Here is a 15,296-nt window from a genome sequence, read left to right as displayed (position 1 = left end):
CCTTTCCTCCCCCTCTCTTATTTTACACAACATGTATTACATTGGCCTCTCCTTCTCCGTGTGTCCATCCATTCTGTGGATGCTTTGCTTCTTCTCATTGTGCCCTGCGTGGCCTGGCCATTTTAAGTTAAATATTGACAGGCCTATTTATCTCCTGGCTGTGCCTGCCTGATTCAAATATTGACAACGTTTTGGTGTGTCCACACACGGGATGCCAGGGCATTGTGAAGCAGCAGGGGTGGGGGAAAGGGCTGAAAGAGAAAAGGGGGTTAAAAAAGTCAAAAGGACACAATTTGGAAAATTATGGAGAGAGAGAAAGAGAGAGAGAGAGAACATCTTTGAGGAATATTCAATGGCCTCAAAAGCTCTGGGTTGAGTTAGTCTAACCACACACACAAACACACACTCACACACGTACACACTGTGGGGCAGTCTGGAGATGATTAGCTATGTTTAGGAAGTGATCTGTTCTGTATTTGGGACTTCTGAGCTTGACCTGGAATCACATCAACGTCACTCCTAACTCAGCAGAACATCTGGAAGTCACTTGTTGAATGCTAATATGTTCATGCAGCATAATAACAACAACGATGACAATGTAAATCACTGCGCAGGAATAACAACAACGTCAAGGAAGCAGTATAAAGACTGCAGGCTTATTTCTTCTTTCTAATGCCTATAAAAACGATAATGGGGATAACATCTATCTGCACTTCATTTCACATTTTAGTGTTGGGTTTGTTGAGTCTTGGGTATAAAACTCAATGTTCCAGCATTCACACCAGTCTGAAGCAAATCTGGCTGCTGAACAAAACGCAGCTGCTCTTATAACCACTCTTCCTCTCTCACTTACACAATCTGCACACATGATAAAATACAGGGCAGCTGTCAATCGGATCGTGCTGTGTGCAGATAACAAGCATCTAGAAGAAAAGGATTAGAGATTATTTTATTTGCTTTTCAGTGATGTCTGTCCTTTCCCATTCACTTTGTCTCCAGCCAGTCAGCCTGTGCAACATACTCTCAAATCTGCTCTTCCTCTGTTGTCTCAGACATCAAATTGATTGCTTCTTAAACGAATCAGGTAGCTGTTTAAAAAGAATAAAATCACCAGTTTTACAAGGTTTTTAAGTGAGTCAGCTGGACTGGGGTTAAACTGCTCCAAGGTATTTCAGAGAAAAGAGAAGGAAAATAGGTAAGTAGACAAAGAAAAGCTGAGGGGGCGTCTACCAAATACCTCACTGTCTAATAGCCCTTGAACCTACCAACTGCAGATAGGGGTGATGGCTTTCTATGCGGTTAGTTCGCATATATTTTTTTAGTTACTTACACGTTTTTTCTCTTTTCATTGCTCGTTTGAGGTTCCTTAGTGTTATTGTATTTCTTGATAGTAATTAACATCGTTTGCTTTCGTAAATCTTGATTCTAGCGCCCCCCTTTTTTACCGAAATTTGGTACAGTCCCGGACTCAGACTTGTGCATGGTAAATCAGGCAACTTTCTTCCATACGGAGAGAAGAGAGAGGAGGCGACTCACTGAGGAGGGAGGCAAACAACAACACAGGGACCGGCAGGAGTATACATTTATATGTAATAATTGTTTGGTTTCACCTGTCTAGGACAAGTTCGTGTCATGATAATTAGTCAGACGTCAAAAGGAAGAAAATTGTTTGTCTTGTCGTGATACGTGCTCACTGAATGGGACTGAAGAGGTTTGTAACTGATTTCTGTTAGCTCTTCTAACAAAAGTAGCGTTACATCCAGACAGTGTTTTAGCTGACAAACTTCCTTTTTACTTAAGTATACCGTTTGTGAAATGCTTCGTATTCATTCGCTCCTGTTTTTTTTCCGGAATGAAATTAATTGTATTTATTTACAACACTTCACATCAGTTGTAATTTTCTTCGGAGATAATTTTAGCATGCTATCTAGCTAGCTATTTAGTTATCTATCTATCTATCTATCTATCTATCTATCTATCTGTCTGTCTACTTTGCGTATGTGCTAATCTCTGCATGATGTGCGTGTATTTGGTCTTTTCCTTCTCTGATGCTCAGGATGGCAGAATCACCTTCAAACCTCTGTGTGTTTTTCATGAACTCACAGTTCCTCACATGATCGTTGAACAGGTTGGGCAATGGATGGATTTGTTTATTTGAGGCTTTGTCTTATTCGACATGTAAATAAGCAGCCATGGTAAACATTTTGCTCAGCAGCAGATATTATTGATTTTTTTGGTTCAGAAGTCTTCCTGATTGGCTGCAATGGAAGCCATCAGAAATATTATTTAAGTACTGTCTGTCTTTATGTCAATGGAAATGCACTAGGCTGAAATCACTGAACTGCTTTTGAACTTTGTTTTTTTAATAGTAGAATTACAGCCCCAACTTCCTTATTGTTTCAGCAGGAGAGCAGGTGTGAATCAGTGCCACTCAGTGTAATCCAAGCTACTGGGTGGTGAAAGTTACGTTTCTTTCTTGCAGCCAAACGTTGGAGGCGTTCCATCACAACCTGTTTGTTTTAGCATATTGCCTGCACCTTTTGATGTAAATAACCTTGGTGTGCATGCCTCGAGGTCATGAGTTAGCCGGCAAATTCACAGACTGGTGTGAGTGCATGTGGCAAAAAGAACTAGCCCATGGCTATGAGGACAGGCGCAGTGGTCAGGATACCTGACACCTGGAAACAAAACCTGCTTCATTGTCTTGCATGGCATTGTGTTCACAATGGTGCCTGCCTCTAGCACATTTGGGCTTTTTCTTTTAACCAGTCTTATATTATAAACCGGATAAATAAGGAATATGTTATTTGTTATCAGTTTATGTAGTATTGTGTTTACCTTTCTTTATTTTCTTTCTGATAGATTAAAGGTTATTAATAGTTTGTACCTGTGGTGGTCCCCAGGCCTGCAGCTTTTGCTTGGGAGAAGTGAGGTGGGGGTCAGTGGATTGATGCTTTGTGGATGATATTTGAGATAGAGCAGAGGGAAAATATCTACTGAGCCTCTGGTGAGGAGCCAGATTATGCTTATGTTTGTGTGTTTGTGTGTTGTGTGTGTGTGTGTGTGTGTGTGTGTGTGAGTGTGTGAGTGAGAGAGAGAGAGAGAGAATTGTGAATGAGTGACTAATCTCCACCGACTCCCCTGAGAAGGACCAGTCTATTTTTTATGATGTTACTGCTTGACCCTTGTGCCCCAGAGAGGGTTAATTTGTGGTTTTGAGGCCAATTTACACTCCCACTGGGACCTGTGTGTGTGTGTGTGTGTGTGTGTGTGTGTGTGTGTGTGTGTGTGCATCTTTTCATGAATGAGTGAATTCAGCTTTAGTTCAGCACAAGGCCAATTGGAGGGATCATAGCAACATTGTGAAGGCAAATGGTTTTTCAAATAATTTAGACATTTTGAAAAAAGAGGGAGATTTTTTATCTAACTGCATTTGGAAACTTTGGGTTTGTGATGACTTTGCACGTCAAACCTGACCAATGAGCAGGTAAGAGACTCTCATCAACATGGGATCATTGTAATTGGTTTATTTTTCATTCTAACCTAACGGTCTCAATTTGTCAATTCCTCCACTTATGTTAACCAGATAGAGAAACAGTTTTGAGTTTCCCCTTCCATAACATTGTGGTAAGAGCGTAGTTTGGTTCGCTCAGATCTACATGGGAACAGAAATTGGCTCCAGACACGATACAGCGCCTACATCTGTGTCCTCAAAGACTCTGAGGTCTGACTTTGTAGATCACAGACTTTAAATTATCCTATAAATGTATATACAGACTAATTTCCCATTTTGTTGTTGTTGGAGAGGGTCTGTCCGTGTGCGTGCATGTGTGGGGGGCACATGCTTCGACATGGGAGGCAAACTCAATTTGCTGGTAAATCAGTAAACACGTTAACAAGATTAAATGTTTTTTGTTTTGGATGGTATGTCTGTGTGTGTATGTGTGTGTTGAGGGCAGTGGGCGTGTGTTTGTGTGCAAGTTATTTAAGAGAGCAGACTTAAATTTAGGTTGTGCCAGCAGTTAAGATTAGATTTTATTTTTTTTGTTTGGATGTGGAGGATGCTGTCTGTTCCCTTGTGATGGTCTCAGATGTTTTTTTATTAGCAATGGCTGTGAGAAGGTTAGGTCATTTCTTTACAGCCACAGTGAATGAAGATGGAGTTGAATCACTGGTTTTTATATGAACACACACATCCTGCTGGCATTTGTTTTCACTGGAGATGGAAAGTAGGAAAGGATTAGCTTGTAGTTATTTGTCAGCTGAAGGAGCCCTGAGAGGAAATTAGAAAGAGGGGAGGGTTGGGGGCTGTGAACAAATCAGGGCGACACGCTTTACCCTCCACTTTAAAGGTAGCACATGGTGAGGCTGTTGAGGGTAGGAAATTAGATGTTTACAAGAGCTGACTGCTGGCAAAGTGTGTGTGTGTGTTTGCTATTGTGCTAAATACTGAGAGTTACTGTGAGTCATTATGCAGACACTGTTAGAAGACTTGCACCCACACACACAGATACAGAGTGTACACAACATTTTGAAGACATACACACACATTACTCATGTCTGGCAATGGAAAACACATATCATTAGATCTTGCTCACACTGGCCTTTATGGTGACCTGTGTGTGTGTGTGTGTGTGTTTCTCTCCCCCTTTATGCATAAGACACAGACCTTTTGATCTCTCTGTCATGATGCCACTGCTTCACAGTTTGCGCCCAAACCTGCAAGATTGTGTTTACATGAGTATGTATTTGAGATGTTCAATGTCCAGCTGTGTAGACTAAACATTTCTTACTCTGTTTTAGTCTGTGTGTGGCGTTAGCTCCACCTCACAACTGCGCTCCGGTCTCCCCCTGTGCTGAGAAATTACAGCTTTGAAGGCAAGACAGAAAAAAAGTGCTCTCTAGGCACACTAAGGCAATGTCTAGACAGATATGACCTCTTTTAGCTAAACCATAATCTCCAATTTGGCTATTAGCACAACCTTTGTGTGCAGAGGTTTGTGAAACTACACCAGGTGGAGAGAGAGGAAGAAAAGGGAAGCGAATGAGAGAAGGGAAAAGAAAGAAAAACAATTTTGACATTTTTCCATTCAGCCTTTTCCATTCGCCCTCTCGCTATCCCCCCTCTTGCCTCAGTGGTTGTGTCTGACTTCAGGTCCAAGGAATCTGATGTAACTGTAATGGAGCTATTAAAGAGGTGCTTTTTTAGCCTTTTACTCACATGCTACATTGTGAGGGTTTACTGTAGTGCTTATCTGAACCTTCAGCCCTCAGGGATGGAGGTTGAAGGGATCTTAGAGAGATCACGTGTGCTTGTCAGAAGACAGACCAATGAAAGGAGATTTTGTTTATCAGTCACTCTTCTTGTGATTTTCTGTCCTCCGCTCGCTTCTCAAAATGTGCGTCAGTGTAGTGTTTTCATTTCTTTTCCTGCATCAGATGACCTCTGTATTTGTGTGTGTGTGTGTGTGTGTGTGTGTGTGTGTGTGTGTGTGTGTGTGTGTGTGTGTGTGTGTCAGCAGCACTTCTGTCTCTCTCTCTTCCCTTCTGAGGTATTTGGACAGCTGTGGCTGGCTGTGTGTATTACAGAGGTTGTGACCCTGACATCTTGTTTAATACCTGGCCTTCTCAGCTTAATTGATGGCCAGAGCAAACACTGTGGTCTGGAATGGTCTGGCTGTGCACAAGCTTGTGCAAGTATGTGTCCGGCTGTGAATAAATATCCCAGGCTCGTTCTAATTTGAAGCTGTGCTTACGACTTCCTCACACATTGTGTAATATATTCCTAATACATTATGTATGCCACTGTGGTCTAGATGCTTTTGTGCTCTGCAAGATTCTGCGGTTTGTGCCGCACTAACACAAATGACAAGAGTTACAGGCTTAAGTCGAGATTATTCTCTTTATGCTACACTCTGATGCATTGTAGATTACTCATCCTCTGTCGCAGTAAACGTGAGTTATATCTCTAAATTTACCTTGTGTGTGTGTGTGCCTTCTCTCCAGGTTATTCCCTGTGTCTGGGTAAGTCCTATTTCTTCCGATTCAACCACCCTGAGGAGGCCAGCAGAATGAAGAGCATGCTTCCACAAAAGAGCCCTGTGTCTGCTTTAGCCTACAACACAGGTACACACACACACACACACACACACACACACACACACACACCCACACACACACACACACACACACACACACACACACTGTAGGTCTGGCAAACCCCTTCCTTCACTTCTGAACTGCACTTGATCCCTGTCCTTTTTTCTTTGTTCCTCTTCCTCCCTCCTCTGTCTGCTTTTTACCTATTCTCTGCCTATAGGTCTTCATCATTCTATTCTCCTGATGTAACATCTGTCCCCACAAAAATATTTGCTCCTCTCCCCTGATGGGAATCTCAGAGTAAAGTTCCAGGTAGATATGAGCCAGACAGGTGGGTGAGATTTCAGTCTTGAGCGTGTGTCAGAAAGACTGAAGGGTAGGGTGGGGGCAGGTATTTCTTTTAGCCCTCTCGTGTGTCTTTCCTAAACATACGTTCTCACTGTCACACACATGCTTAAAGTTAAAGTCAAACCATATTGGAATGTTTTTGTCATCTGGTGCCCCTCCTATTGCCGTAGTGATACAGCTGGACTGTGCTGTCTCCTTAGTGATTGATCGGGCTGTGAGCAAGGTTGTGTGTGCGTCTGTGTGTGTGTGTGTGTGTGTGTGTCATAATCAGTGGAATCCTTGCTCTTTAAACTCCCAGGCATGAGGAATGCACTCCCATCTCCCCCAGCCTCTCTGATGTTTTCATAAAAATGACTTCCATTTCTCTCTCTCTCACACACACACACACACACACACACACACACCGAACGAACTCTCTGTAACAGGCAGCCAAAATCTTTACCGTTGTCCTCCAGATTGCCAAGACTCGCACTCTGACATGTGCACCTAAAGGGAAGACTCCCACACAAAGCAAAATGAGCAGGGCATAGAAGAGAATAGTCAGAGCTGATGCACGCCAGGCCTCCAGTATAAATCTGCCCATGTATGGACACAAACACCCTGCATGTGGGTGTCTGTGTGTGTGTGTGTTTCTGGATCTTATGATGTCTTTAATTTTCTGCCCCATTTCTCTCCACCATTTAAGGTTTGACATTTTCTCACACAGGCTTATATTCAGCTATGACGTGCACTGTTAGCTACTCTAGTTTCTCTTACAGTATCTCTCAACTAAGCAGTAGTAGTTGAATATTCTCATTTAGCCTTTAATTCTTGATGTGGACTCGACATATGTGCACACAAAACGGACACGTTTGCGTGTTTCTCTCAGTCGTCAGTTGTAGGAAAGCTTTTGAGCGTGTGTGTCTGTGTGGGCATGTGTGACAGTTAAACACTGGGTGGTCTAAGCTTGAACACTGTAATAGCTTCTTTTCCACATAAAGCCACAGATGGAAAAAAACTGGGCAGTTTCACATGTATTACTCTCTCCTAAGTGTTTCTACCTGCATCTTTGATAATATTTACGGACTTTTTTTATGTTATTTTATTTATTTTTTGGTGTAGGAAGACCTCCGTGCAGAAAAATTGGAACTAGTGCTATTAATCAAAAATACTTGTGTCAACCTCAGCAATATTTCACAAAGTACCAAATAGCTTCTGGCTCATTTGTCTTACCAAGATTTAGCAGGAAGGAAGTAAAAACCGACTCTGTCAAGGTTTTGGAAAAAAAGACCCCCTCACTGCTGAAACTGCTTTAAATAAAAGGCTTTAGGAAGGGCGGTGGGCCTCTTGAGGGTATTCCAGAACATTTTGTGGTATTTTTCCTTTCCAAAAATCCTACTCCGAGCAACTGAAGTCGAGTTAGAGCTAAAGTGTTTCTGTTGGATCTGATGGGTGGTTTTGTGCAAGAGTGTATTTGCATGCAGTGTGTGTGTACATGCGTGTGTGTTGAAGCCTATTTCGGGTGATTCATTGCCAGTTGTGAATTGTTTGGGTTGGGTTTGTCCAGCCAAAGACCCCATCTATGAATAGTTGCAGCTTCAGGTACACACACAACCTCCCTCTCCCTCTTTCTGTCTTCTGCCAACCTTTAATGCCTCTTTACCCCTCCCTTTTTTCCTTCTTCTCCCTTCCTCTTTTCCTGTTACTGATCTTTTTTCTCAGTTTTCCTACAAACCTGAACAGAGAAAATATAATGTCTGTCCATCTTTTTATATGTCTACATTGCTTATCCCAGTCACACAGCTTTTCTATTGTTTCGTTTCTCATCTTCATATTCTTTGCTTCCCCATTAATATCTCCTTGTTTTTTCTTTATCTACACTTCATTATCCATTTAATTTCTCTTCTATTTTATCTCTCTCCCACCTCCAGACTACTTGAAGTTTAGCAGTGACTATAGCCATGCAGTGGTGGGCGGCACCAGCAGTGCTAGGGGTATGCGATCAGCCTCCGAGCTCCGGGACTTGATGGACACCCTGCAGCGCAAGAAGATTGCCCTGGAGAACAGCCTGAGAGCTAATGGGAATGCTAACCCCTCCTACTTCAGTGTGACACAGGTCAGCCGTCATTTCATCTATGTCGTGCTCTAACATGGCTCGTAGAGTCTCAATGGTTAGACTGGATGTTTACCTTGGGCTAAACAAGGCTAACCTGGATTTACTTAGTATTTACACAACCAAACATGGCTAACCAGGGCTTACTCTTTATCCTGGCCTACTACAGTGTTCAACTGGCTACCCAATATTTACTCATCACTCTCGTTCTTGTCACAAAGCTTTAGTGGATGACTGCTTATATATTTAAGCCTCACCATTATCTACTCTGTATACCTCTTTTTCTATCTCTATCATATTTTACATGCGTTAGATATTAGGATGGCATTGTTAAATATTTCCAATTGTAATACGTTTTTTCTGTTCTGTGTCTCAGTCTCCCCCAACCACTCCTATCACAAGTCCTGCCACATCCTCATCAGCCTATCAGGAACAGGCCAGACGTTTCTATGGCTTAGATCATCCACCTATGTCCTTGAAATCTGCTCCCCCTCTTTCCCCTGGAAGACGATCCGACCCTTCCTCTTCTCTGTCTTCCCGCACCTCCATGGGTCGCAACCAGGACAATTTCGGAGATAGCCGCCGGCTGCACAACCCGGGCTCCTCTACTTTACTGTCCACATGGAATGGTGGAGGCTCCTCCATTTCTGTTGATGGTAGCAATAGCTTCCTCCTCTCTCTTCCTCCCTCATCTTCCTCATCCCGCATTCCATCTGCAGGAGGTGCGACCAGCATGCCATCAAGCCCCCGTCTTGGCCGCCGTAGCTATGGCAACCAAGAGCCATTGCCCAGCAATCGAACCAGGAAATACTCTGCAGGCTCGCTTAGTGGGATGATGGGAGGAGGGCACAGCCGCTCCCTACCACGCCTCTGTCCCTCTCCATCTCCCCGTGACAACAATGGTGCCCTGACTTTGTCAACACTGCCCCCAAGGCGATCTGAGGGGGGCTGCAAATTTAGCAAAGACCATTACAACAACAGCCAGAATGCCAGCCCTGACCTCAACCACAACTCAAGTAACTCCAGCCAGCTCTCCTCCAACAGGAGTCAAACACAGACCTCTACTCAGGGAGAAGGTGTCGTGTCTATCTCACTTTCCACCCCTAAGAACTTTCCCTCCACCACCCCTTCCATCCCTTCCACAAATGCCCCACCTGATGTGACCATCCCATCCAGGGCAGGGGGCTCCTCTTCTCCTCGTGTGGCCAAAAAACTCAGCCTGACCTCCACTAGCTCTGTGGGCTCCATCAGCTCCACAGGTTCCAGCCCTCCAGAAATGGAACGGCTGGCCAGCCGTGGAGTCTCCACAGGAATGGAGCTCTATTTGGGTGAGAGGGAGAGGCGAGGGGTTGGCCTAGAGCTCACTGGTGCCCCAGGGCCTGGACTTGGAGAGAGGAGGTCTTCATTTGGTAAGGCAGGCCTGGAACCTGGGATGGGGCTGGGCGAGAGGAGGCAGTCATTTGGAAAGGCAGGAGTGACTCCACCAGGGGGATTCAGGGAAAGAAGGGGGAGTATCAGCTCACTGAGTGGGAAGGAGGAACTGACCGACTACCACCATCGCCAAAAAGAGGAGAGACTCCGTGAGCAGGAGGTGGAGAGACTGGTGAGTTTGTGCTTGCACATGTGGGTTCCATTGTTTAAAAAGAGGACATCAATTTTCCTTCATGCCCCCAGCATCTGCTAACCTAAATTATGGAAACATATTTCATTCGGGTCAAGTAACTCTCTATAGATGTGTAGCTATAACCTGTGACGCACGAGAAATGAAATGATCTTAGGAATGCCTTCCTTCACACTAACCTTCTCCACGTCCTCTCAAACACACTCTCCCAAGGAGCTTAACACACACACAAACACACAGAAAATGAGGTTCACCATTACACAGATGCCTCTGGCAGTTAGCCCATACTGACAGGACTATTCTTAACCCTGCGCTTGGATTGTGCGTGTTAGTGTATGTGCAGTGTGTGTTTATGTTAGTCATCTGGAGGTTGGCCCAGTGTGGTTCGGACCGCTGAAGAGCCACAGAACACATCAGACAGATGTGGTTTAGAGAAACCCAAGAAGATTAGAGAGCAGAGTTAGAGTGTAGCAGGTGGATAAACACACAGATGCTCAGCATATAATGACAAGTGGAATCATAATCCCACCATCCTTCTCTCTTTATTTTTCTCCCTCTTGCACACAGCTGTATTCTGCATAGTGAACGGGTGGTGTAACTCTGAGAAATAGTTTTCTGGATGATGTGCAAACCAAACTGTTTCACAAGCTTCACAGTGGCTTTCAGTAAGCCTCCAGATATTTTGGATTGTAGTTACTTTGCAAGATGGAACATTGTGGACCTGCCTCCTCTGCTCTGATCAGTGAGCCAGTTTTCACTCTGCCCAATATCAACATGGAATATTTATGTAACCCCAGCAGGGTTGAATTTGATGTGATATTAATCACAAGCAGTTCTTTTTAGTTTATGCTCAATCAAACAGTGATTTGAGTGTCTATAATTCATTTTCGGAATTATTATTATTTTTTAATATGTGTTGAATTATAGGTAATGAAAAGATGAACTGGTCTTTGCTGGGTATTTTAAGCAAGCCACTAGCAGGATCTGTGAGTCCTAAACCCAAGCTCAGGGAAGCCTTGTCTTAACTTTGCCTGCCCTCTAGTGGTAGTGCAGAAAAACTGCACAAAAAACAGCTATTGAGGGATGTTAACAGCAATAAAAGGAAGAGAAACACAAAAACAAATAGCTGATAAGATTACCTATTGCGTCTTTAGGATTTACATCTTTGATGCATTTGGTGAGGTTTGGTAAAGTTCAGGGTCTGATGTCCCATCAGTCCATACTCACATGTTGGCATTTAGCAAAGTGGCTTGTTTTGTTAGTGTAAATAATTTGGAATTTGCAGAATTCAAGTGAAATCAGAACTTAAATGGTTGCTACTAATAAGAGCTCTCAGAAGAAGTAATTATGAAGCGACAGAGACCTCAGAATACTGGAATTCCTGTTGTCCTCTTTTTGGCTACTGTGTGTCAGGTCATAGCAGCAGCTCGTTTTCCAAACTTGTTTCTACTCTTTATTTTCTCACCCTCTCTTCCACAGTTTTCCCGTCCTTTCCTGGTTTTCTCTCTGTTTTTCCTTCTATTTTTTTCCTCCATACTCTCCTCCCTTCAGTGTGTCTTCCTCTCCCCCTTTCTGCCTCTCTCTCCGTCTGTCTCTAGTTGACAGCTGATTACTATAAGGGCTCCACAAAGGCTTGTGTCCATTAGAATAGAACAAGGTGACAAACCGACACAGGCTTGTTTTACCTCTGCTGCTGGTTCACATTACACACTATAAATGGGGTGTATATTTGTTTGCATGCGTTCACACCTGTATACAAAAGATTATTCCACTAGCAAACAATTTGTACAGATTATTTTTTTTATATTGATTTGAATAAATTACTTTAAATTACTATCTCTAAAATAATGGGTTTTATGTGTAGTGCCATGAAGTTCATCAGACGACTGTCTCAAGACTTTCATCGTCCAGACTTCACCTGGTTCAGATTCCTTCCTAGAGCACAATTCCCTGGAAAGTGTCTTGTTTCCTTAGTGGCAGTACACATAGACACATTCCTGTGTTTGGAGTCATGGCCCGTTCTCGTGCACACTTCCGATCATGGTTGACAGCTGTCCACCTTCTCATTAGCTTACGCTCTCTCACTCACTAAGGCACACACAGACGCAGACCTCTGTCCTACGTTCTTTTTTTTTTCTAACCTCCTCTCCGTCTCTAATATTACTGACACGGGCTCACTGTGTGGCTTGCATACTTCCCCCAGAGAAGTTACAGCTGAACCTATGAGTATTTTGACTCTCCGCAGCCTCCGTAGCTCTCCATATAGCTGTGTTTGGGCAGGCAGAACTGGGGAGAGGGGGACACTTACTCCAGGGATTCCCAGTGAGAGGAAATATTCTTTACAGTGTATGCAAATGATAAAGTAAACTAGAGTATGTAAATCACATACAAGGAAAGATGGTGCTGTATTGAGTGTGTTTTGGACTGAACAAGGACATTTCGAGGGATTGACTTCTGCAATGCTTCCCCAGGTAACCTGAGCTCTGGGCACTTGATTTTATGATGGAAAGAAATAGTAGGAGCTGAGCTGTTGATCCATTTCTCAACAGTATGGAACATAACACAACAACAACTTGTGCATTTATTTTAACCAATTTGAAAACACATATACGTGTAAGTGAAGAAATAAAATTGTTGTTTACTGGTTTTAAATAGTTAACATCTGCCTCATAGAAATGTAACTTCAATTTAGGTAAGGAAGGCAAATGAATGCTCTGTTTGTGGTCTGTTTTTAATGTCACCTAAAAAGTGTAGTGCACATATCCAGCACTACTGCAGGGCTTTGTAAAAGTGTGTTAGTTAACAACATATGGTTATACTGTATTTGTGTAGAACCCTACAGTCTGTGCTGTGTCTCAAAGGCAGTGGGCTGAGTTTAATAAAATGATGGGGACTTATGGGCTTGTAACTGAAGGAAGCCACCATGAAGGTTTACCCCTTTTGAGGTAAAATGATCACAACCTGCTAACTAAGATAGCTGCACAACTTAAATTCAGGTCTATTCACTCATAACTACACTTTTTAAATACCCTACCATAGACAACATTATAACGAATTTCACCACTACATTTGCATATGCTGTAACTCATTGACTTATGTGTGTGTGTGCTCATCTCAGGAGCGACAGCGGCTTGAGACTATCCTGTCTCTGTGTTCGGAGCTGGGCCGGGCTGAGAGAGATGGAGGTGGCACAGCTACAAATCCCATTTCAACTGTGGCCGACCTCCAAAAGATCAACCAGGAGCTTGAGAAGCTTCAACTGAACGACGACGACGATGATGACACACCATCTGTCTTTTCGGACTCTTCAGCTGTCAATGGAACGACGGGGAACGGACACATGGCCTCCCCTGGATCAGAGAACGGTTACTATGATGACGATCTACAGGTACGACAGAGGCGCAGCAGTGGTCACAGAGACAACAGGGCAGAATCACCTGCTGTCAGTCTGCGAAGCTGCGGCCCATCACCTTCTCCACGTATACAGAGGACCAATGAGGTACAAGAGATAGGGCATTTATTTGAACACATTTATTTGTACACATCTTAAGACGTATGCGGAGTCCTATTAATTAAAGCATATAGTTGTCAACTATACTTTAATGACTCTCCTGACCATGGCTGAACGTGGCTTGGATACCACACACAGCTGGTGAACAGGTGTTTCTTTTAGGGTCAGCAGTATAATTTAATGTCATAGGGTACTTAAATGAGTTTCAACATACTGTCCTACTCATTTACAAAAAGGAAACGAAGGAGGGAGCAAGAGGGAGACCTGAGAGTGCACAAGTTGGGGAATAAAATAGAGGATGTGTGCAGAGAGAACTGAAACTTATTGGTGTTTTTGCATCATTCTTTGGTTAAGCAGTAATGCATATGGATCTACAGCTGTGTCTATGAACATTGATGACAAGAGTTTATCCTCATGTGTGAGACTGCAACAGTAGCACCTTTGACTTTGGTCGCTTCCTTAAAAGATTAATCAGGATTCATGTGGGAAGTGTTTATGCTCCCTGTTCTTTCTGGAAAACATGAGAGTGACAAGGATCACTCCTCTTAATACTTGGAAAGTATCGACATGCACATCCTTGGTATACACAGATGGGTGATATTTACAGCTCATTTATTAGATTAGAGCAGGCTAAGTGTTATCATTTAGAGTTGACAGCTGGTGTTTGTGTGGGTGTGGGTGTGTGTATGCTTGTGTCTGCCCAGTATTATTTAGCTACAATATAAGATTTAGATTTTTTTTCCAGAAACATGGAAACGTGATGTAAGTGAATCCCCAATTTAAGCCTTAAATACATATTAACAATGGTTCAATCTCTGGCTTTCTTGATGATGTCATTACCAGGCTGTGGATGATGCAGCCCGCCGCCGTGGACATGAGGTGAGGCCTTCAGAGGAGGAAGTGAGGCGTGTGGAAGAGGAGAGGATCCAGGTGCTGAACAACATGGAGGAGGTGGAGCAAAAGATTAAAGAGCTGGACAACCAAATGGAGGAATCTGCCCGAGAAGTAAGGAGAAGGGATGCAGAGAGCTAGACAGCAGCAATGTCCAGCTTAACAATTCATAGTTCAATGTTAAATCTAGAATTCCTATTTTAAAAGAGAAGTGAAGAATTCTAACGCACGTATAGGTTTTAATAAAAGTAAGGATGAACTAGGAATCACTTCTGCTCAGAAAAAGAACTTACAATAGAGACCCAGAATCACTATGAATGGCTTACTCACTGGTGTGTACTTATCCAAGGTGGAGGTTGAGCGAGCTCTGGTGGAGGCTGAGATGGAGTCAGAGGTAGCTGCTCTCCAGCAGGAAAAAGATGCTCTGGAAGCACTTCACAACAAGATGGCTGACCTAGAGACCAAGTCCCAGCAGGAAAAAGAAAAGGTATTTTAACAGGAAAGGCTTCATTGTAAAGCAGTGAGAGTGAGAGGGAAACCTCTCAGAGATTCATAATGGCTGACATGGAGACTGAGAGCCTGTTAACACAGCGGTGGGTTAAAAAGACGAGAGGACACTTGAAATGCAGAGAGCATTAATCCACAGACCAAGAGGTTTGATGATGCACCTTTTTCAGATTGGTTGAGTTCCTTTGCTAAGGGGCTGGTAAGTCATATTGGTATATGGGAGAGGA

General features: G+C 43.3%; 1 protein-coding gene across 6 annotated transcripts in view; it reads left to right on the top strand.

The window, feature by feature from the left end:
• Positions 1-15,296, top strand: part of phldb2b (pleckstrin homology-like domain, family B, member 2b) — a 39,897-nt gene that overhangs the window by 11,987 nt on the left and 12,614 nt on the right. For 5 of the 6 annotated variants that reach the window (XM_076761679.1, XM_076761678.1, XM_076761683.1 and 2 more), the window contains exons 6-11: positions 6,007-6,126; positions 8,358-8,542; positions 8,916-10,142; positions 13,279-13,659; positions 14,515-14,676; positions 14,912-15,049. In XM_076761679.1, coding sequence (XP_076617794.1) covers positions 6,007-6,126; positions 8,358-8,542; positions 8,916-10,142; positions 13,279-13,659; positions 14,515-14,676; positions 14,912-15,049 — 2,213 coding nt within the window. Of the gene's footprint in view, positions 1-1,500; positions 1,712-6,006; positions 6,127-8,357; positions 8,543-8,915; positions 10,143-13,278; positions 13,660-14,514; positions 14,677-14,911; positions 15,050-15,296 lie in introns of those variants that run through there. The other variant, XM_076761682.1, reaches the window with a different exon arrangement.

The sequence above is a fragment of the Chaetodon auriga genome, chromosome 21 (genome assembly GCF_051107435.1).
Source record: "Chaetodon auriga isolate fChaAug3 chromosome 21, fChaAug3.hap1, whole genome shotgun sequence".
Classification (NCBI taxonomy): domain Eukaryota; kingdom Metazoa; phylum Chordata; class Actinopteri; order Chaetodontiformes; family Chaetodontidae; genus Chaetodon; species Chaetodon auriga.
The sequence above is the reverse complement of the archived record's forward strand: the minus strand, read 5'-3'. Positions and strand labels throughout refer to the sequence as shown.